At 54.5% G+C, this 20,689-nt stretch overlaps 9 protein-coding genes and 1 non-coding gene across 10 annotated transcripts; 3 read left to right on the top strand and 7 right to left on the bottom strand.

Annotated features, from left to right (window-relative positions):
• Positions 1-831: 831 nt before the first annotated feature.
• Positions 832-920, bottom strand: VDBG_15144. The gene has a single exon. It is a non-coding gene; the product is annotated as a tRNA-Tyr (tRNA).
• Positions 921-1,531: 611 nt separating this feature from the next.
• Positions 1,532-2,538, top strand: VDBG_07047 (bromodomain associated domain-containing protein; the record flags this gene model as incomplete). The annotated part of the gene is made up of 2 exons (XM_003002430.1): positions 1,532-1,808; positions 1,865-2,538. 2 exons carry the CDS (start codon positions 1,532-1,534, stop codon positions 2,536-2,538), a joined length of 951 nt encoding a protein of 316 aa, XP_003002476.1.
• Positions 2,539-3,187: 649 nt separating this feature from the next.
• Positions 3,188-4,799, top strand: VDBG_07046 (G-protein beta subunit; the record flags this gene model as incomplete). The annotated part of the gene is made up of 5 exons (XM_003002429.1): positions 3,188-3,318; positions 3,444-3,481; positions 3,614-3,740; positions 3,817-4,134; positions 4,374-4,799. The coding sequence occupies 5 exons, from the start codon at positions 3,277-3,279 to the stop codon at positions 4,797-4,799; spliced, it is 951 nt and encodes a 316-aa protein (XP_003002475.1).
• Positions 4,800-5,649: 850 nt separating this feature from the next.
• VDBG_07045 (21S rRNA (uridine(2791)-2'-O)-methyltransferase) lies at positions 5,650-6,472 on the bottom strand (the record flags this gene model as incomplete). Its single annotated transcript, XM_003002428.1, has 4 exons — positions 5,650-5,733; positions 5,790-5,951; positions 6,007-6,135; positions 6,239-6,472. The coding sequence occupies 4 exons, from the start codon at positions 6,470-6,472 to the stop codon at positions 5,650-5,652; spliced, it is 609 nt and encodes a 202-aa protein (XP_003002474.1).
• Positions 6,473-7,377: 905 nt separating this feature from the next.
• Positions 7,378-9,503, bottom strand: VDBG_07044 (conserved hypothetical protein; the record flags this gene model as incomplete). The annotated part of the gene is made up of 3 exons (XM_003002427.1): positions 7,378-9,068; positions 9,127-9,411; positions 9,468-9,503. The coding sequence occupies 3 exons, from the start codon at positions 9,501-9,503 to the stop codon at positions 7,557-7,559; spliced, it is 1,833 nt and encodes a 610-aa protein (XP_003002473.1).
• A 452-nt stretch (positions 9,504-9,955) lies between these two features.
• VDBG_07043 (dolichyl-diphosphooligosaccharide-protein glycotransferase) lies at positions 9,956-11,288 on the top strand (the record flags this gene model as incomplete). Its single annotated transcript, XM_003002426.1, has 4 exons — positions 9,956-10,457; positions 10,537-10,637; positions 10,694-11,049; positions 11,104-11,288. The coding sequence occupies 4 exons, from the start codon at positions 10,107-10,109 to the stop codon at positions 11,286-11,288; spliced, it is 993 nt and encodes a 330-aa protein (XP_003002472.1).
• A 753-nt stretch (positions 11,289-12,041) lies between these two features.
• On the bottom strand, positions 12,042-13,146 carry VDBG_07042 (60S ribosomal protein L18; the record flags this gene model as incomplete). Its single annotated transcript, XM_003002425.1, has 4 exons — positions 12,042-12,304; positions 12,373-12,737; positions 12,815-12,919; positions 13,091-13,146. 4 exons carry the CDS (start codon positions 13,092-13,094, stop codon positions 12,227-12,229), a joined length of 552 nt encoding a protein of 183 aa, XP_003002471.1.
• Positions 13,147-13,622: 476 nt separating this feature from the next.
• Positions 13,623-14,871, bottom strand: VDBG_07041 (solute carrier family 25 member 42; the record flags this gene model as incomplete). The annotated part of the gene is made up of 5 exons (XM_003002424.1): positions 13,623-13,863; positions 13,917-14,053; positions 14,117-14,392; positions 14,458-14,793; positions 14,869-14,871. 5 exons carry the CDS (start codon positions 14,869-14,871, stop codon positions 13,623-13,625), a joined length of 993 nt encoding a protein of 330 aa, XP_003002470.1.
• A 1,656-nt stretch (positions 14,872-16,527) lies between these two features.
• Positions 16,528-17,750, bottom strand: VDBG_07040 (conserved hypothetical protein; the record flags this gene model as incomplete). The annotated part of the gene is made up of 5 exons (XM_003002423.1): positions 16,528-16,577; positions 16,635-16,753; positions 16,810-17,044; positions 17,082-17,185; positions 17,665-17,750. The coding sequence occupies 5 exons, from the start codon at positions 17,748-17,750 to the stop codon at positions 16,528-16,530; spliced, it is 594 nt and encodes a 197-aa protein (XP_003002469.1).
• A 714-nt stretch (positions 17,751-18,464) lies between these two features.
• Positions 18,465-20,672, bottom strand: VDBG_07039 (plastin-2; the record flags this gene model as incomplete). The annotated part of the gene is made up of 5 exons (XM_003002422.1): positions 18,465-18,496; positions 18,562-19,157; positions 19,228-19,548; positions 19,604-20,301; positions 20,604-20,672. 5 exons carry the CDS (start codon positions 20,670-20,672, stop codon positions 18,465-18,467), a joined length of 1,716 nt encoding a protein of 571 aa, XP_003002468.1.
• Positions 20,673-20,689: the final 17 nt, after the last annotated feature.

The raw sequence follows: 20,689 nt of genomic DNA, 5'->3' as shown, positions 1-20,689 counted from the left end.
GTGTAGACAAGAAACGCTGCCGGCGTGAGTCGCCCGGACGGAAGAGGTTTAAGGGTGAAGACCTGAACGAGTGAGCGGGTGAGCGGGGTCTCATCAAGCGAGCAGAGGTCGCGTGGCTGCAGCGATCACTGTAGCCGGAGCCGGACAAGGGACAGGCCAAGTCACATCCGCCGGCCGCGGGGGGGGGCAGCAAGCAAACGTGAATGGTCATTGAACAGAAAAGCTTAGTTTCGCGTGAGATGAAGTGTACACAGCTAGGCGACGATGAGGGAAACCTCTAGTGCATGCCCGCAAGTGTGCGCGCAAATCGATGGATGGTCAAGATTTGACAGGTACCGAATTTGCAGGTTCGCGAAAAGAGGGCGGGCGAAACGGCGACCAACACTTGTCAAGCCAACTTGCTTCATTGACGTGGTGTCTTTTTGTTTTCTCCATTGCTCTATGATGGAACGTCGAAATGATTCGTGTCGTTCCCGATCAGCTGCTCGATTTGCCCCATCGTAGGCAGATAGGTAAACTCGGCACTTGAATGAGCTGCAGTCTAGATGGCGTTGCACAGAGTAAGTTGAGGCGACCTTGACCGCACTGGGAACATCCAGGTAGGCTTTAGATAGGTGTGGCCAGGGAAAGCAAGTGCTGAGGACGGGTTGCACCTGAGAGCAAAGCAGCGCCCTCTTCACCGCGGAAGGAGGAGCTGTAGCACTTCAAAATCGATCTTCTGCCATCGGCACGACGAATCTCTCATCAAAAAGGGTCAAAAGGTTGGACAAACAACACAAGGTAAGATGTTCAAAAGACAAAAAGACGGAGAAGCTGAGCTTCTTGTGGTGTTCTCCCCGACCGGAATCGAGCCGGTGACCTTTCGATTGGAAATGATACCAGTTACAGTCGAACGTGATAGCCAACTACACCACAGGGAGTTGTTGTTGGGTTCTCGCTGGGTCCACACGTACATCAATCCCCAGACCACCATTTCGTCGTGTATTGATTGTCTAGTTGGCTTAGTTGGCACATCAATCAAGACGAGCACCATTAATTCGATGACCTATTTACGACGGTTGCGCGTTATTGCTTTGACTCGTCTATTTGAAGCATGTAGACATTCACTTCAGCTCTTCATTGATACTTTGATCGTATGATCAGGTAGCCTCTCGCTGTATTTTTACGTTCTGTGTAATGCATTACCCTTTTACACTGTTCGCCCAGTGGGTGTCGCTTTAGGTGGCTTATGGTATGTTGACTCCAAAAGCAGCGGGACTAGCGGAACTGATCGAGTGACTCGGCAAAACCCACCTCCAGTGCACCGTGCTGCGCGACCACGAATTTCCGCGTCAAACGTCGTCACGCCGTCGACAACCACATCAGCATCCGCGCCTCGCAGAAGCAGCTGAGCCAGGTGCGCCGGCACTCATACAGTTTCTTTGTAGCCTCCAAATTCGCCCGGTCCAAGTTCAAACCTATCTTGCCGCTCAGTTTGGCCACCCGTCCGCTCGAGCCTCCCTGCCACAGCCAACCCTTTCCCATCATCGCCATGTCAGAAAGCCCACGGAAACGAGGTGCAAGCCTTGAGGCTAGTGACGAGCTCCAGTTTAACAACAAGAGGCAGCGACTCGATGTCGACGGACAGAACGAGGCAGACCAGCCTGACCCTGGGGCGAGCCGCGCAAGCTCTTCCGTCACCATCCCATCACTCGAATACCAATCCCAATGCAGTCTGGAGAGATCTATCGGCCTGGCATTGAAGCATGTAGGATTCGATGGTGCCGAGCCAACAGCAATGGCTAGCTATGTGTCCCTCGTCGAGACGTGTGCGTTGCGATCACTGCCTTCTCCAGCCTGACATGATGCTGACGTGCGTTTTCAGACTTGGCATCCTTCATCGACGATCTCAAGCGCATAGCTCTAGGCGCCCGCAGAGAGCAGCCGACACCTGCCGATTTCGAGACCACCATGCGGCGGTTCGCCCTCGTCACGTCCTCGTTGAAACCCCACCTCAAGAACCCAATTCCTGAAGAAGACCTGACGCCCTCCTACTTCAACGCCCTGCTGAACGACGAGAGTGCAGATGCCGCTCTGCCACTGCTGTCTGACGAGTTGAGCGGCAGGCACGAGAAAGAGGAGAGAGCCCATATTCCCCGACCTTTTCCGGAGTTCCCAAGCCTCCACACATATCGCTACACGCCGAGAGAGGATGACAGTGGCCGCGACTCCAAGAAGATTCGCGAAGAGGCTGCCAAGGCGTCGAAGCAGGGCGAGGAGGCCCTTCGCGGCCTGGTGCGCGCGTCCAAGATGCGCAAGCAGAAGGAAGTCAGCGACCTGTCGAAGCGCGACACCATTACCAAATCACGATATGAACTCTGGGAGGCCGCTATGAAGAAGTTCGTGAAGCAGGACGGCGGCGAGAGCGGGCAGCTTGAAATTGCCGACCATAGCATGATTGTCAACGCTGATTCGAGATATCTACGGAAACCTGTGCCGCGGCAGGGCAAACGGGCCGGAGGCTCCGGGGCGCAAGGACAGTCCGGCGTTGGCAGCTGAGCTAGCACACTTCTCATGATGGCCGCTTGCCGTGGTCGAGCAGCATACATTCAGGGAGATAATCAAGGCCGTCTTGGCTATATGCACAAGTGTAGGCGGGGGGGAAGATACATTAGTAATGATACCCGGACGCAATGTCCATATGCCGGATTGCAAACAATCCCATGTCTCTACCGAATGATACATCTTGAACCTGCTGTTCGCATGTCAACCCTATTCCAAGGACTCAACATCCCAGTCAGAGCCCAAGTATTTGAGGGGAGAAGCGAGTTGAAAGTGCAGTGGAGCCATCTCTTCAACACTGTCTAGCTGTACATTGCCTGCACATTGCAGAGTATGATGAGACCTTGGACTTGAGACTGCGAATGTCGACGTATCCACGATCCCTAGTCCTGAATCCACTTCCGCAATTGGCCTCCACATCGGCTGGGAAGCCCCGCTTACAGGACTGCAAAGATGGCAGGGGATCTGGGCACCTGTGCAGGAAGGAAGGAACAGATGGTTGGCTCTCGGTGGAGCCTCGGTGAGGACGTAGGCAGTCGACCACCGAGCTAGCCACGCTGGCTCCGATTGGCTCTAGCCCCACGCGAAATCTGCCCTAACCTCAAAATCCGATTTCCCTCCCACAGAAAGCTACGAATTTTGCTTCAGGACTCCGACCTCTCGAACCTGCAACACCGCGACAATCGTCTCTTCCCTTCTCATCTATCTATCTGTGTCGGTAATCGCGCATTGAGAATGGCTGAGCAGCTGGTTCTGAAGGGTACCCTCGAGGGCCACGTAAGTTGACACCCTATTGTCAGTCCATCTTGCCGCAGTCGGAACTTTCTGGCAGGCAAGATGGTGTGCAGAGTCGCTCGCGACATGATTTTCAAAAAGAAGACCTGCTAACAGCGCCTTTGCAGAATGGCTGGGTCACCAGTCTGGCGACCTCCATCGAGAAGTAAGCGAACCTCCCACGACACCTTGATCTCGTTACCCGTCGAGCATCATGGCGGCACGCCCAGATCGAAACACAGCCTCCAGCGCCAGTCGTACTGAGAATCTTCGATTGCTAACTCCGACACCCTCACAGCCCCAACATGCTCCTGTCCGGTAGCCGTGACAAGACCCTGATCATCTGGAACCTGACCCGCGACGAGTCCCAATACGGCTACCCTAAGCGCTCCCTCCACGGCCACTCCCACATCGTCTCGGACTGCGTATGTTTAACCTCGGAACCACCGACTGAGAGAAGTCGCGATTGCTGTGGACAATGGGCTGATGCAGGACTGGCAGGTTATCTCCTCTGACGGCGCTTACGCCCTGTCCGCCTCGTGGGACAAGACTCTCCGCCTTTGGGAGCTGTCGACCGGCACCACCACCCGCCGCTTCGTCGGCCACACCAACGACGTTCTTTCCGTCTCCTTCTCTGCCGACAACCGTCAGATCGTCTCCGGCTCGCGCGACCGCACCATCAAGCTCTGGAACACCCTCGGTGACTGCAAGTTCACCATTTCCGACAAGGGCCACACCGAGTGGGTCTCCTGCGTCCGCTTCAGCCCCAACCCCCAGAACCCCGTCATCGTCTCCTCCGGCTGGGACAAGCTCGTCAAGGTAAGCCCAAACTCCACCTGTCCCATTCGCGACCTCGCACGAGGGAGCACCAGAGCAACCCACATGATGCATTGCAACCAAAAGTATTTGCTACTTCAGAGCCTGTTCGCAGGCCATGAGACCACTATTCACCATATGCACTGATTTTTATTCGACCTTTTTCTTCTTGAATTCTGCCACAAATTGTTACACGGCATACCTGCCATGGCAAAACATGTGCTGATCAGGATAATTGATAGGTCTGGGAGCTCAACACCTGCAAGCTGCAGACCGACCACATTGGCCACACCGGCTACATCAACACCGTCACCATCTCCCCTGACGGTTCCCTGTGTGCCTCCGGTGGCAAGGACGGTACCACCATGCTGTGGGACCTGAACGAGTCCAAGCACCTCTACTCTCTCAACGCCAACGACGAGATCCACGCTCTCGTCTTCTCCCCCAACCGCTACTGGCTGTGCGCCGCTACCGCCACCAGCATCATCATCTTCGATCTCGAGAAGAAGAGCAAGGTTGATGAGCTGAAGCCCGAGTTCACCGCCGTCGGCAAGAAGAGCCGTGAGCCCGAGTGTGTCAGCCTGGCCTGGAGCGCCGATGGCCAGACCCTCTTCGCCGGCTACACCGACAACGTCATCCGCGCCTGGGGTGTCATGTCCAGGGCGTAAAGCACCTAGACATGATAAGTAAAGGGCATTATGTGATGACGTGGAACTTCGGCTGAAGCAGGGGATGGAGGACTGGAGATGATGGTAGATCATGGCGGGCGTCCTAGGCTGGCTTCCTCGTTTGGTCTTTCGGATGCACAGGGTTGGTCAATCAACATCGTTAAGGGGATGGATGATTGCACGCTGGCTAAAAAGGTAGCCATCGAACGGAGACTGGGCATCAACCCAGAAGACGACCCCAATGAAAATCCTGGCACATGAATCAAAATCCGTCGAGTCAAGTGAATGCGAACGTAAATGTTTGGTCTTTTTGAATCTCGCTGTTGAAATGTATCAGTCTACCGTCGTTATCCAGATCTCTGTATTGAACGGCGAAGCGTTGATAATTCACAGGAGAAGGGGCAAGTGTGCTAGTTCGTAACTCGTAGATTACATAGGTCGCTGCGGTTGTGAGCGAAGTCACTTACATCTCTGCGGGATCTTCTTGGTGACATAAGCATCACTTGAGCCTCAATTCCCAAAGGCATCTTTCGCAACACTATATGAAACCTCGGCAGGGTTGGACTTTCATAGGAGTACGATCAATGTCCTGATACATGTCCATCGTAAATACGTCATGCACATGTAATCTATGGGTGAACCCAGAGCCAGAATAATTTGTCGAAATTTCTTATTGAGCAACATTAGTCCTGCCCGTAAGTGATCATGTAGTAACACCCGTGCGATGCTTCCGTGACGAAACGACAGCCTATGCGCGTCTCGGTTGAGCGAACCAAGGCCATATGTAAATGGCGTATTATCTGCAAAGTCTTGTGGAATTTACACTCTATTTTCCCTGCTCCTGTTACACTTATGTTCTCGGTTCGTCGCTCGAATCTCCCAGGTGCACTGTTGCCTTCCTGTTCAGACCAACGAAGTAGCCCTCTTTCGAGTCCTATGCCGAGGGTCAATGTCTTCGGTAGAATGTCGCTATGCGGGAACTTAACTCACTTTCCGCGATGACTCGGGCTTGTCCCTGAATACCTTGGCGAAGAGCTTTCGTAGCTGTTTCTCCAGCTCTTTGTCCTCTGCGCCCTGGTAGAATTTGCACACAAAGTGACCGCCAGGCTTGAGGGTATCGCTGGCAAACTGGAGCGCTGCGTAGCAGAGATCCTGTTCCGGCCCCGCATTAGTGACATGAGAAGAAACCAAAGGGCGCTCCACTGACCATGCTGCCGACGTGATCTTTAAAGGTGACGCCGCTTGTGTTCATCATCCTGTTGTAAGGATTACTAAGTGTGTTCACGCCGAAGCCGGAAGTTTGGTCCCATGGGGCTGACATGTCACTCAACACAACCTTTCGCCGGGTTAGCATGGGTAAGCCAAGGCGTTCAAATCACACGGCAGCCGCGGAAAGGGAGCCAACAGAGCTGGCAGCGTAGAAGCAGAGAGACACATACGTTTACCAACTTCAAACTCTTGCTCGTCTCCTCGGCTGTTGTCGGGTCTGCCGTCTCCGCCCGTTCCAGGTCGATGTAGCTCGGTTTGTCTTCGACAGTGGTGTTGAGGGCTGGTTCATCGCCAGGAGACTCAACTTCGCTGCGAGACTGTTCGCCGGGTTGCGCAGCGCTTACTGTCGGTTTCTTATCGGGGCGGCGGCGTCGTTGTGCCCGGACCAGAAAATCCTTGACCATACCTTGCACTGCTGGCGAGAGAAAGTCGCCCTGGATAGTGGACACACCTCGTGGTGGTTGTGCCGGGATCAAGTCGATCCCAAGAACACTGCCTGAGGGCTTCGTCCGCTCCACCGCGACCTGGGACCAGCTCCCTGGAGCATAACCCTTAGCTTCCGATCAGCACCGAGACACATGTGACGTAAGTGGGAGATCTTACAAGGTCTACGACTACCTGATCCTTTTTGAATATGCGGTATTTGCTATCCAACTGGGAGCGACATTTAGTGGCTGCGTCTTCTCACAGCTGACCTGTGGTTGGGTGGACATGGCCGTGTGGTAACGAGAACAAAGTGTACCAACCTCAAGAAGCTTAAAAGCAGCACGACTCTTGAGTCCCTGCACACGAGCCTCCCGTGCAAACACATCATTGCCCTGGCGTGCCTTCCAACGACTGTTTGATGACGATAGACGGCATTGAACCTGTGGCCCTTTATGTTGACGAAGGATGGTAAGTCTGGACGGTGTTGCAATCGACACTTCTAATGACGTGAGAACGCGTCGAAAATAAACTCTGCCGGTCAAGCTGCTGCTCATGGCTTATAACTGGGCACTAAAAACAACAAAATCAAGGGTGATAAATTACAGCAATAAAGACGATCAGCTTGTGGCAGAAGGAATGAAGGATGGTCGATTAAATCAATGTTTTGTGATTTCGTCAGTTTCCTTCATGTTCAACAACATACCTACCTAAGGTACCTATCAGTGAACTCTGAGGCCCAAGCTCCGGCGACGTGCTGACTAAGCCACCGACGATGCGATCTTTAAGACCAGAGCCTCACAAGTGAAGACGTTTGAATAAGGGATTGGACTGTTACAAGATGTTTCGGCAGGCAGAATCAGTCACGTTACTTGCAGGTTTGGCTCTTGTGGTACAAAGTTCTTGTCGTTTACTTTCCTCAGTTAGGAACGTAATATTCGTATTGCACAAAATGTGCAACATACCGTTGACCTGCTGTGACACCCCAGTCACATTAGTACGCCGATTAATGCATCCGTACACTTCAAATCAATAACGCCAAACTGGACCAAAGCCCTGCCAACCTCAAACATGTCCCAGACCAAGACCTATACAAGAAAACTCGCGCCTACGCCCCTGCGATCTTTCTTGAGAGGAGAGAACGCCGCCCCTGCAAAGGCCTTGCGAGTCATGCCAAGCTTGGGATTCTTCAGAATCTTGCCCGGTCCAAGCTTGATTTGGTTTGCTCCTCTTGACCGGTAGATCTACAGGCTCTGCTTCCTCCTCATCGAATATCGTCTTTGAGCTGTCACCGACCAGTTTGCGCTTCTTTTTCTTCTCGAGAACCCGAACAGCTGGCTTGACGGCCCCGTTCTCGACAGAGGCGTCAATCGAGGGTTCTGAAACATCATGCGTAGCGCTGATTGTACCGGCTGCTGGAGCTTCAACATCAGTCGACTCCTCAGTAACCTGCGTCAGAACCGCAACGTTCCTTGCAGTCTTCTTCATCTTGTCTGGTCGAGCGACTGCGCAGGGTGGAATGTTGGGGGACGTCGACGCAAGAGCCTTCTTAGGCCTTCCTCGAGCCTTGCCTTGCTTTCCTTCAGCTCCGGATGTGGCAGAGACGAGCGCCCTCTCCACGTCCTTGGCTGCATCCACAGCCTCGGCCTCAGCCCTCCGGACCGTTTCGGCATGAGGAATGTGGCTCACATCCGCTTCATCTTCCTCTGCATCCTCGTCCACAGATGCGTCGACGTTCACACCCTTGGTGCGATTCAGGAAAGGCGTAATCGAAAATGTGGACTTCTCTCCAAGAAGCGTTTGGTCAAGCCCTCGTTTCTTAGCGGGTCGGCGAGATTTCCAATCGCCATCATTGACGGCCTCGGTTGTGATGTCCTCAGCACCCAGGTCTACAGCTCGTCGTTTCTTCGTAGCGTGGTGGTCGGGTCCTGATGCGCGGTTTGCGCCCTTAAGGTTCGTGACGTGTGCCTCTCGCATGGCCTCGAGCTCCGCCTTGGATCCCTTCAGTTCGCTCTGAGTGCTTCGCAACTTCGTTTTGAGGCTGTCCACCCTGGACTCGAGGTTTTCGTTCTGGGCCTGTAGCTCAGACAGCGCAACTTCAGCTTCCTTCTTTGCCCGCTTGGCCTCGTTTCTCTCATTCGCCAATGACTTTTCGAGTTCTTTGACTTTTGCCTGCAGTTCTACGTCCGCAGCGGTCCTCTTCTCTTGTGATCGTGAATCGTCTTGCGCTGATGCAAGTGCTTGACGAAGTCGTCCTAATTCGCGCGTTTCGGCTGCCAATCGGTTTTCGACGTCCTTCAACTTCTGCTTTGTTTCGTCGCTGTCGGCTCTGTCAAGGTCGTGCTTCTCTGCGGACTGTAACCGAGCACGCCTTTCGGCGGCTAGCTCAACCTCAGCCGAGTTGAGTTGTCGCTCCAGAGACAACTTTTCCGCAAGCACAGTCTGTTGATGTGCCAGCTGGGAACGTAGGTGTTCAAGTTCCGGTTTCATTTGCGCAATTTCGCGACTGAGAGCCAGCTTTTCGGCTAGCACCTTGGTGGAATCGTGGGCTGTGTTGTTGAGCGACTCGAGCTCCATCTGCAGAAAATGAGTCAATGGCGGAATTAACGATGATCTAGAGCTGTTAAGCACAAACCTTGAGGTGTGAGGCTTCCCGTGCTTGGGTATCGAGGGCTTTTTTAAGCTGGCGATAGGCTTGCTTCGTTGCCTTCACCTCCGACTGTGCCTGTTCAAGCTGCCCCGACAGCTGAGTGACCTGGGATCCGCTGACCTTCAGGCGCTGTTGCAAAGCATCATTATCGTCTGCCAATAGCTGCTTTCGTACCCTCAGCCTCCTTGTCTTCTCGTCATTGAGAACAAGCTCGGCTTGGTGCAGCTGGCTTTGATGCGCCATGGTGTGCTCGTGGATACGCTGTTGACGCTAACCATCGGCTTAGCTCCTGGCCGTAATTATTCGCTGATTGAGGGATGCCATACCTGCTCAGCGTCCAGAAGACGGGTGTTGACAGGCATCCCGCCAGTCACGTACGCGTTTGGTGTGGTGGGGTACGTGATACTGTCAGATATCTGTCATAGGTAGCCTGAACTTGAGTGTCAAAGAAGCGACAAAAGACGCCTTTATCACAGACAAGAGCAGGATAAGACTGTATGTTATGGAAGATCCGATGGGTGGACGTTGTTCTGTAAGAGAGCTTACATCTTCGTGTGTTTGGATGTTGAGCGTGGCGTAGTAAACATGATTCCAAGAATGAACTAGTGTCACTGTCATGTGACCTTGTGAGCTCTTGACTGGAAGTGCACACCTACCCCACGTAACTCACACAGACAAGGCCCCAGAATGCCTCGTTCGCACCAATCAGGTTAACAGCTAGTCGATTTGAGAGTTGCAAGGTACGTAGCCCCTTCCTCTGGTCCCGCCTGCCCAGTGCTCCTGCCCAAAGTGTCCAATACGACCTCCAATTGACACATGCACCAGAAGTACCGTGGTGGAAGCCACATCGTCAACGTCAACGACAACGCCCACCACGCACCAGACAATCTTTCTGGCAAGCGGGACTGTGCACCGCATTGAATACAGTCACACCCTATCGTTCGCCGATCTCAGTTCAGCCCGCCATGCGTTGGGTTTCCTCCCTCCTTCGCCTTTCGCTTCTGGCGTCAGGAGCTCTAGCGGCTGCCAAGTCGCCAGAGGAGCGCTTCCAGGACTTCCACACCAAGGCACTGTCGTCCTCGCCCGTCAAGCTTAATGACAAAACCTTCAAGCAGGTCACTGCGTTGCCGCGTGATTACACCACTATGGTGTTGCTGACAGCCCTCGACTCTAAGTTCGGATGCCAGCTGTGTCGCGAATTTCAACCTGAGTGGGACATCTTGTCACGCAGCTGGACCAAGGGCGACAAGAAAGCCGAATCCCGCATGATCTTCGGAACTCTGGATTTCGCTGATGGCCGGGATACATTCATGTCGGTAAGTACTCCGAACGCCCAGGGTGCCTTTGAGCTTGCGAGCTTCTAGACAAGTTAGCTAACGTCACGTTCTTGCCTAGCTCGGACTTCAAACCGCACCTGTTCTGCTGCTGTATCTGCCTACTACTGGACCCCACGCTGTCGCATCTTCCGAGCCCTTGCGCTACGACTTCACCAGCGGGTACGTATAATTGAGACTGGGCTGTGTTTCCTGAAACATATCACTAACTTGAGCAGACCCCAGGTTGCCGAACAAGTCCACTCGTGGCTCGCTCGCCACATGGACGGCCGCCCCCAACCCAGCGTGAAGCGTCCCATCAACTGGATGCGATGGATCTCGACTGTTGTCGTCACGCTTGGCCTGGGCACTGCCCTCATCACGGCTTCTCCTTACGTCCTTCCTGTCATTAGGAGCCGCAACCTCTGGGCCGTCTTCAGCCTTATCACAATCCTCCTATTCACCAGCGGCTACATGTTCACCCTGATCCGCAAGACACCGTACGTTGTCGGCAATGGCAAGGGCGGCGTCACTTACTTCACTGGTGGCTTCCAGAACCAGCTCGGCATGGAGACACAGATCGTCGCTGCCATTTGTAAGTTGCCACCAAACCCTTCAATCATGAGTGACTTGACTAATGCACTCCCAGATGGTGTCCTGGCGTTCTGCGCCATTGCACTGACTGTAAAAGTGCCGCGAATTGAGGATCCCAAGAAGCAGCAAATAGCCATCTTGGCTGGTGCTGGTGTCATGTTCATCATGTACAGCTTCCTTCTCAGCGTCTTCCGCATCAAGAACGGCGGATACCCCTTCTCTCTGCCTCCTTTCATGTAAATGGCGGCAGATGAGATGGCCAAAAGGGCCGACGAGCCCGCAGAAAAGATCCACAACAGCATTGCATCCCCAGCTTCGTGGCCTTGCATCAGCATAGTACAATAGCAACGCCTGTCTGAGGAGCTCAATGACTGGCTACTAGAGTGACTGGCTACTAGAGTGACTGGCTACTAGAGTGACTGGCTACTAGAGTGACTGGCTACTAGAGCTTCAAAGTCTGCATGTCCAAAAAAGGGGCAGACTGTGCCCGAGAGGGCCGATTTGTATCAGTAGGAACTGGCAGGCACCGCGGCTCAAGGCACGCCAGAGAGTGCCTGCGTATTTAGAAATGACCAGTCCTTAACCTCGCCACGCATGACTCTCATGTTGCGCTCGTACGGGAACGTCAAGTTACACTGCAATGTAGCCGCCTGCCTGTACTCTGTGCCGAATGAATGATGTTGCTTAGTGAGGGTTACAAGGGGTGAGCGTTTTCGTGGAGTGGTGGAATCCTGAAAGCACGACAAGTGACCATAACCCGCACGAAGCCCGAGGAGCGTACTGCTTGTGGGTCTAGACGGGCGCCATAAGCAATATCTTGGAAGGGTCTCACGCGTCAATCCACAGTCGATGAACGCTGCATCTTAGCCTTTCACGAAGATCCAAGCACACATCGAGGACACTCGTCAAGGAAAGGTTTACTAGGATCTGGGGACAAGAAATGGGCCGTGTGCCACGAGCGGGAAGGTACATGCAAGAGCCGGGGCCAGTCTTGGTAAAGGCAAAAAGCCAGAGTGTGTATTCGCATACGTCGAATTTTGGGATACCGATCGACGCCAGTACCATGCATAACCATTTCCCTGACCGAGACCGCGTCTTCCGTTGAGCGTCGTGGCGCGAAGAACGCGAGAGCCAAACCGCAGCAGACCCAGATCGTCCAATTCCGTCGTAAAACCCGCTTACACCTTGAAACCCCTGGAGCGTCTGCGACCACGGGCACGCTCGAACTTGCGGCCCTTGGAGGCGACGTAGGGCTTCTGCAGAGGGGGGTCAGCAAGCCGTTGCAGAGAAGGTACAGGCTGTTGTGCGAGGGGTGGCAGCATACCTTGTGGCTGTGGGGGCCGAAGCCGAAGTGCTTGACAGCCTCACGGGCGTTCTTGGGGCCGCGGAGCAGCAGGGTGTTGCCACCGGTGGGGGAGCGGAGGGCAAGCTGGTCGAGGGTGATGGCCTCGCCGCCGGCAGCAGCCAGACGGGCACGGGCAGTGGCGGTGAATCGCAGAGCGGCGATGGTCACCTTGGGGACCGTCAGCAGACGGTTGTCGTCGGTGATAGTGCCGACAACAACGACGGTGCGCTTCTCATCCTCCTTGATGTTGGCCGCAATGCGGGACAGAGAGACGGGAGGGCGGTTGATGCGGGACGTGAACAGGCGGCGGAGGACGACCTTGTTGAAGTTGGCATCGGTACGGCCTGTCACGTTTGGTCAGCCCAATGCCTTCTCGTTCCAAGATTTTTTCTTCTTGAGGAGCCTTGACGGGGAAGCTTACGGGCCAGGAAGCGGTACAGCTTGACGAGAAGCTTCAGGTACACGTTCTGGCTCTTGGGAGCCGTGCGGTGAGTGCCGCGCACGTGGTGACGGTTGAGATCAATGCCTATTGTGAGGGGAAGAATCCATCGTCAGCCTTTCGATCGATCATGCTCAAGGACTGCTGCGGCGGTTCGTCCTCGGCGAGGAGGCAAGTGCGCGCGTGCCAGGTCGCAGAGCACCCGAAGGTAACCCCACTCGCATGGTATAAAGGCTCGGATGGTGGGAGTTTACGTACCCATCTTGTCGTCGACTTCGCGATGTCCGGAACTGAGTCGATGGGTGGTGGTTGTCGCTGTCGGAAGGTTCGTTCGAGAAAGAAAAAAAGAGAAATTCCCACACCTTGGAAAGACTGGAGGTGGGAGGGGAATTGTGGGCGAAAATTACTAGGGCAGTTGTGAAGACGCTCGGACCATCAGAGCTGGCGAGGGCGGGACTTTGCTCGCTAGGCATGATGGTTTTGATTGGCCTGACGCCCCACATGCTTTTCTCTTACCTCGGTGAGAGCCATGTTGAATTCTCGGTGTAGCAAAGACTACATGTAACAAGGTTCCATGGCATCACGATGCTCCAACCTCCAACATGTATACAACGATTGACTTCTTCCTTTCCCGAAATGCAAGCATTTGAGTGGTCTTAAGATAGATGCTGTGGTGGCACTCAGGTGCAGAAGATTCTGAACATTCAACTTCTCTTGATTGCACCAGCCGAGGTCATGATCGCTACCGTCTATCATTTGTACAATATCAAAGCACTAAGCCGTCTCAAACTCAAATGATGACCTCTTCGGCTCCCGGGTTCAAAGACACGAGGAAGTCTCGGGACAGCTCGAAGCTCAACCAACTTGACGCCATACTGGGCGCCACCTTCAACAAGTTCGGCACGATGCCTTTGTAGAGACCTTTAATACCCTCCTGCGCGAGAATGACCTTGACGGCGTCTGTGACGCCTTTGTATTGGTACCCCATACCAGACATGGTGTTTATTTGGAAACGCCTTCGTAGAACGTCGCTAGCAGGGGTTAGATAACAAAGACTTGATGGCGTTGTGAGGTGAGGACTTACAATGGATATGTGCACGTCTGCGCAACAGCGCCAGAGATTGCACCAGCCAACAGCTTCCTCACTGCGCTCGGGTTTTGCTCTCCTTCAGGTGTGAGATACGTCCGCACTATCTCATACGTCATGAAGTTGAGCCCGACCTGTACAAGAACTCTCAGTCAGCCGCAATGTCTCGGGAACAGGTCTGTGCCTTGAACACTCACATATGGCGCCACGCCGGCAACTGTAGGTGTGATGCCTCTGTATAGGGCAGCCATACCGCCCTCGGTTTTGTACATTGACTTCAGGGTGGACCACATGCCGGGCAAGTGGTCTGGTCGTGCCCCAAGCTCGGCGAACGAGGCAGATTGGATAGAAAGGCGGGTTCGGACGATGTCGAGCGGGTATGTGAAGAAGACCGACGTGATGCCAGCCGCACCGCCGCAAATGAGGCGTGTTAAGGATGAGAGATCGGCGCCTGGGGAGGCTTCAAATATGTTCTTCACAGCTTCTTGTCAGCATACACGGATCGGGAGGGCAAGGAGGCTAGACGTCGCAACTATACCCTCTTGTAAAAGTTGTAGCTGCCGAATTGCACAGCAGAATACGGGACAATACGGATGCAGTTTGTTCCATTGCCGCGCATGAAACCTCGCCATCCTTCCTCAACCCACATTTTCTTGAGGCCCTGGCCGACAGACAACTTGTACGCATCTCGGCCAGCGCTCTGGATCTGGAAGAGGATCTTGAGCCGCTCCAACGGGGAAACGACAGTTCTCGACACAGCACCGGCCACACCGCCGGCGCAAAAGGCCGCGACGACGGGTTGTGATATTGTTTCGTAGAATTGTGTAGTGCGGTCCACGGGCGCGACCCGGGCTTCGGCGATCTCGGTTTCGGACTAGGGAAAAAAGAATGAGAGCCATGCTCATTCGCAGACAGGTCTGGTCATTCCAGTACAGGGTCGTCAACTTACCATGACGGCTAGCGAAGAGAAATCTCGTTTCGAGCCTTTCGCAGCGCAAAGAATGATACTGCCTGCGAAGGGCCTATAACAAGGAAATAATAGGTGCGGTCTTGCGTAATGATGCAATTGCTATCATCGGATGGAGATCAATATAGGTGCGGCGGAATTGTATTCGTAGAGGAGAGACAGAGGGAGCTTGGCTAGCTTATATGGTGTTATAGGTATCTGGACTGTCGGTAGGGCGACATAGTCGGGTGGTTCGTGGCAGCTTGTGGATGTGTTCAAAGCACAGTTCTGCGCCGCATGCTCCGTTGGTCGAGTGATGATCGAATCAATTAAGACGGCCGCACCTCGTAGCTGATGAATGAGCCGGATAGTAGTCAGGGCGAAGCTCCGTGAATGCTCGTGGACAAAAAGCTGCGCTGTGTAGTCGGTTCTACCGTAGGAGCTAGGTCAGTCTCGTTGATACTGTGAGACAGCGCGAAGGAGTCCAATTTGTGGTGATACAGGCGAAAGTGTTCCTAGGTCGCAGCCTCAGAAGACGCAGTCGCAAATGACAGTGGCCGGTGTGCCCCCGCAGAATAGGCCGGCAAGCTGCTCGAGGATCATGGGTAGACGTTGGTGTCGGGAGAATGGGGAACGAGTTGTCGGCCAAACTAGGGGAGGTTTGACGCAAGATCGAACCCGCCCGCTGGCCGCGGTCACAAGCCGCTGCCATGGCCGTGACCTCGATAGTGGAGGTACTTTGGGGTACGCTGGTGGGCTTCTGCCAATGAGTGGCCTAGGAAGGCTTGGCAGCTTGGACAGGATGGTCCTTAGAGTGGGTCGTCCTCCAGCGAACGAGGCCCTGAACCGCCCGAAGCCGTCCTGCAACGCCAGCACCAGCTGGGTCGCTCCCCTCTTGGCTGCCTCCAACGCATCAGGCTCTCATTCCCCAGGGGGGACCACAAGTTCAGCGAGTCACTGGATCACGAACCTCTGCAGCTTGCACATGAATGGAAAATCGCTGGAAACGACGTTGGCACGCTAGAGGACTAAGGACATACAGCAGAAGAGGGATGTGCACGAATCCAATCAGCCGTCATACGGTACCAAGACTCATTCTCAAGCAATACGGTAATTGTCTAGTAAGTCACAGCTAATTCATTGGTCACAGGGTGTGACAAGCTGGGGCCGTGGTGGTCTCGGATGGAAAGACACCATGTCCTTGAGCAGCTGGTGCCAGTTCTGCGACGGAGGGCTTCATGTTAATAAGGAATTGACCTACATCCACTACCTAATCTACAAAAGTGTTCGTAACCGATTGTCCGATATTGGGAAGACCCTGGGTCTGCTGAAGTGAGGTGAGCTTGTGCGCCAAAGGTAGAGGGCTCCTGTCCGGTTTTGTTGTCGTGCTTCGAATGGTTGTTCCGCCGGCTCCGCAGGTCCAAGGGGGGAGGATCGGTCGCTCGGTCGTTCGGGTTATGGGAGGGCGTAGAAGAAGATATCGGAAGAGGGGGGTGGGAGATGGAGCAATGGTTCGGGCGCATCGAGACTAGAAAATCCATTGAAGGTAAGGGAAAATTTTGGCAGACTCGGAACAACTTGGAGAAAAGGGAAATCAAAAGCCTGCGCCCAACAGCCGTTTTGGATCGCTCATGAAGAGCTGCGACTTGCCAGTATACTTCACTACTCCGCAACGTCCAGGTCGTCGTGGACGGGAGGTGGACTGTCGATGGCTGCGGGCAGCGTCAGCAAAAGCTGCTTGCTTGCGAGTGTGAGGGGTGAGAACGTACGTTTACGGTCGTCGCCATTGGCACCGCTGTCGCGGCGGTCCCGGTCGTCACGGTCGTCCTTGGCGTCGCGGTCGTCCTTCGCGTCACGGTCGTCCTTCGCGTCGCGGGGGCTGTCGCCACTACATCAGTTAGTATCGCTGAGCAACACGGTCGGTTGAAGGGTCTCTGATCGTACCGTCGGTCAGGGCTACGGGATCGGTCGCGGCCGCTGTCGCGGTCGTAGTCGCGGTCACGGCGGTCTTCCTTTCGAGGGGGAGGCGAGTAGTCGCGCGTGCTGCGGCGGGGAGAGGGCGACCGTCCACGACGGGGAGAGGAGCGTCTGGGGGCGCGCTCACGATCGCGACCCGGAGTCGAACCGCCAAGAGGCAGAAGGAGGTGTGCGGGCCCACTGTGAAGCAGGTCAGTTGGCGCTGCAATAACAGAGGTGTGAAACACAGTTTGAAATACCGACCTCGATCTTCAGAACATCGTCACGTCCGATGCGCTTGTTGTGCATCTCGTGGTAGGCATCGTCGGAATCACGACGATCCTCGTACTCAACAAAGGCAAAGCTAGATGAGAGTTGTTGTTAGAATGCGGACCTCAAGAAAGCTGTTCGACAACTACTTACAGTCTGCTCGAGGCGGATCGGGGTGCCGGGATATCGCATCGAACCAATCGTCCATAGCTGTTAGAAGAAGTTCATGTTAGTGACTTCAAACAAGGTGGGTTTCAGGAGGGCAACGACATGTGCCACCGTTAATCCAAACGATAGATGCGCTGAGCATGCCAGTCGCTGGCAGTCGGCGCAACAAAAGTTGCCTGTCGAGACGATATCGAGGCGGGATGAACGGTGGGAGGAGGGCGGCGCAAGGCTGAACGACAGCGAGTGGCGTTGGATACGGGGAGAGCGAGTGACGACGACGACGAGGATCAAGGAGGGAGGACGGTCGAAGACTCGGAAGGATCGCGCGCAGGAGGCAGGTAGGTGGAGGTAGAGGAGGGCGGAGGCATCGACAACGTAAGGCTGATTGATTGCAGTTGGACATACCGTTCGAACTCGTAGGCAAGGTCGCGAGCACGAGTACCATGGCTGAAGCCGGTGACGTACAACGTGGTTCCGCCGCCGCGCGACATGGTTGTAGTGTTGGCGGAATGCGCGGAAACAAAGATGAAGAAGCGAGTATGTATCGTACTTTCAATTGGATGACTGAGAAGAATGCCGCGACGAGTGTTCTCGATTGGCAGGCACAGGTGATAAAACAAGAGATGCGCGTTGACCACAGGATTGGGGGAGGATAGGTGCCTCTGGTTGCATGCGTCAAAAGTTTTGGGAATCCGTCTGCCTACCCCGCTTATGTAATACCGATCGACCTGTGACGACACAACACCAGGTGCAGCCACAGCCGGCATCCTTGAGGTTATGCATATTTCTCACATTCTATCAAGATGCAGCGTTACCGCCAACAAGGATTTAGGCAGTCAGTTCAAGGATTCCCCAATTCGGGATTTTGTATCTTGATGTCGATACCTACGATGGTTTAACGAAGACGACACAGCGGCAGAATTGAAAAGCAGCCAAGTTGCGCTTTGTGAATTGAACCGGGATGACCGCATATTGATCACATTACACACTGTAAGCACAGAAAGTAAGTTGATCGGTGATTCGTTTTACGCATGTAGAATAAGAACTCGTAGAATCTTCCAGAGCGCAATGCTGGCTGGTGACAAGACGGCGCTGAGACCCCCACCCATCACCGGCAAATGACCCCGATCAATCGAGTCCATAACATTCGCATAGCAGCATCGCTTGGCCGAGCGCGTCTGCACATTTACTCCTCCAATCGCGATCTACATCCTTTCCGATGTTGCCATCAAAGAGCCTAAAGGGCACAGGTTAGCTTGCATGTTACAATACGAGGGCTTGGCTTTTTCCTATTTTCCTTACCGATAAAGGTGGTGACAAGTCGGCTGCGGACCTGGCAAATGTCCTCCGGCACCAGCCAAATGGTAGCTCCCATCTTTCGAGCAATGCTGATGCTGAGCTTGGCGTTGAGGTACGCATCGTCATCGGTGTGGCCCGGCGTCACGAGGTCGTAGTCCACATAACTGCTCTTCATGCCATTGAGGACGTCTAGAAGGAAGATGCCGGTGCCGATCGATGGGTCTTTGAAAGATCGGATGGCCGAGTTCCTGCCGCCCTTCTTTGACATTTCGTTGGCCCAGCGTACCATCTCGGAGTCTGTAATTTCCCTCTTCCCTAGGCGCTGCGCAAGCGCCGACAGGGTCAGGGTAATGTCCTTGCGCATCAGCTGCCAAACGAGGCCGAGGGTGAGGGTTCTTTGACCGTCGGTGATGTCGGCTCCTTGAATACCGACGAGGGAGAACCCGTTTTGCTTGCCAAGTTCGATCGCATAGTTGGTGTTCTCCACAGCCTTGAACCTCGACACCTCGCCGCCGTGGGCGGGGCGTTTGTTCACGTGTCGCTGGTTCACCGAGCCCTTGATGACCTTGTCGTAGGCCTGGAGCAGGATGGTTCCGTCCCTCAGGTCGTCGAAGAAAGACTGAACGGCGGGCTGGACATCCAGACTGTTGAGCCACAAGGTGAAGACACGAGCTTCGCGCCTCACCCTCAGCATCGAAATCCTCGACCTCGAGCTTCTCCTCCTCGGTAATGGGGTCGAGGCAAGGGTGGTTGTTGAATAGGTTCGCGACGAAAGCCAGGTTAAGCTTGGGGTTGCCGGCCACGAGCGACGTCGGAGTCAGAAACTTGCGGCATCCCATCTTGTCAGCATTCTCGAGAACCTGCTCAGCCCTCTGCAGGAGATCATTGGTCTGCAGTGGCGCGCGCGTGTTGCCGTACTCGGATCCGATCTGGGCGAGCAGAACAGTATAGTTCTCGCCGTCCTTGATATCGCTGGAGAAGTTGTTCACCCTGGGACGTGTTAGTTGATGCCACAGATCACTCTTCATGATGGAGGAAAGCACACCTTCTCGGCCAGTTAGCCGCCTTCAGGTGGTAGTTGACCCAGCGCAGAAGGATCTGCTCAGGGGGCAGCCTGAGGAACTGCTCGAGAGTTTCGTCCTCCTCGAGAAGTCGGTAAAGCTCGGGGTGCAACTTGATATCAATCTTGCCAAGCAGACCACGACGGATAATCTGCCAGATGAGACCGAGAATCAAGTGTTCGCGGCCCTCAATGATATCGCCACTGCCAATGTTGACGACGGAACAGCCGATACCCTTGGCAGATTCAATGACGATGTTGTTGTTCTCGGTCTTGTGGAAGGCATTGAGGGTCTTGATCTTCCTTCCCGGCAAGTTGAGAACACGCTCATCAATGGTGTCCGGCACGCTGTCGTTGATCAGCTTGGCGAGAACAAGACCGTCCTTGCAGTCGTCAAACATCTCGAACGTGTCGGTGGGGAAGGGAAGTCGGCTGCCGAGATCAGGGTCGCCCGCGAGGACGGCATTGATGTGACGAGTGAACTCGGTGCGCTCATCCTCGTTAATGGTGTGCGTGACGTTGGCATTGGAACCCTGGACGTGAATCTTGCCGGCGTTAGAGGTGGCACGCGCGCGTCCACCTCCGCCGGTGGCTTGCGCGACAATGCTCGCGGCGGCACCCGGCGCTGGGCCGGTCGACATGCGCTTCTGCGCGGGCGAGGAGTCACGTAGCTTGGCGATGAGCTTTATGAATCCATCACTTTGTCAGCTTCTGCGCAGAGCACTAAGGAACTTTCTCGGCACGGAGAGGGGGGGGAGGGGGGAGGATGAAACGTACACCGACGTAATCCTCGAGCTCCACACGCCGTGAGGAGTCGAGATCGACCTCCTTCAGCGCTTGTCGCACAACGTCATACGGCTGACGCTCACTGGCTTGCGTCGCCTTGATGGCCGTGGCCTCATCAATGTAGCCCTTATCGTCGACATCGAGTTTACGGAAGGCGTCAGTCAGACCGAAGATCTGATCTTGCGGGAATTGAGGATACTTCCTGTGCGCGAAAGGGGTCAGCGCCGGAAGAATGAGGCGGTGGATTATAAGGTGGTTCTCCTGCCATAGTATATATTCTTCTCT

Source organism: Verticillium alfalfae, genomic scaffold (assembly GCF_000150825.1).
Source record: "Verticillium alfalfae VaMs.102 supercont1.9 genomic scaffold, whole genome shotgun sequence".
Taxonomy (NCBI): domain Eukaryota; kingdom Fungi; phylum Ascomycota; class Sordariomycetes; order Glomerellales; family Plectosphaerellaceae; genus Verticillium; species Verticillium alfalfae.
Note: the sequence above shows the minus strand (reverse complement) of the source record. Positions and strands in the feature narration are given on the sequence as shown.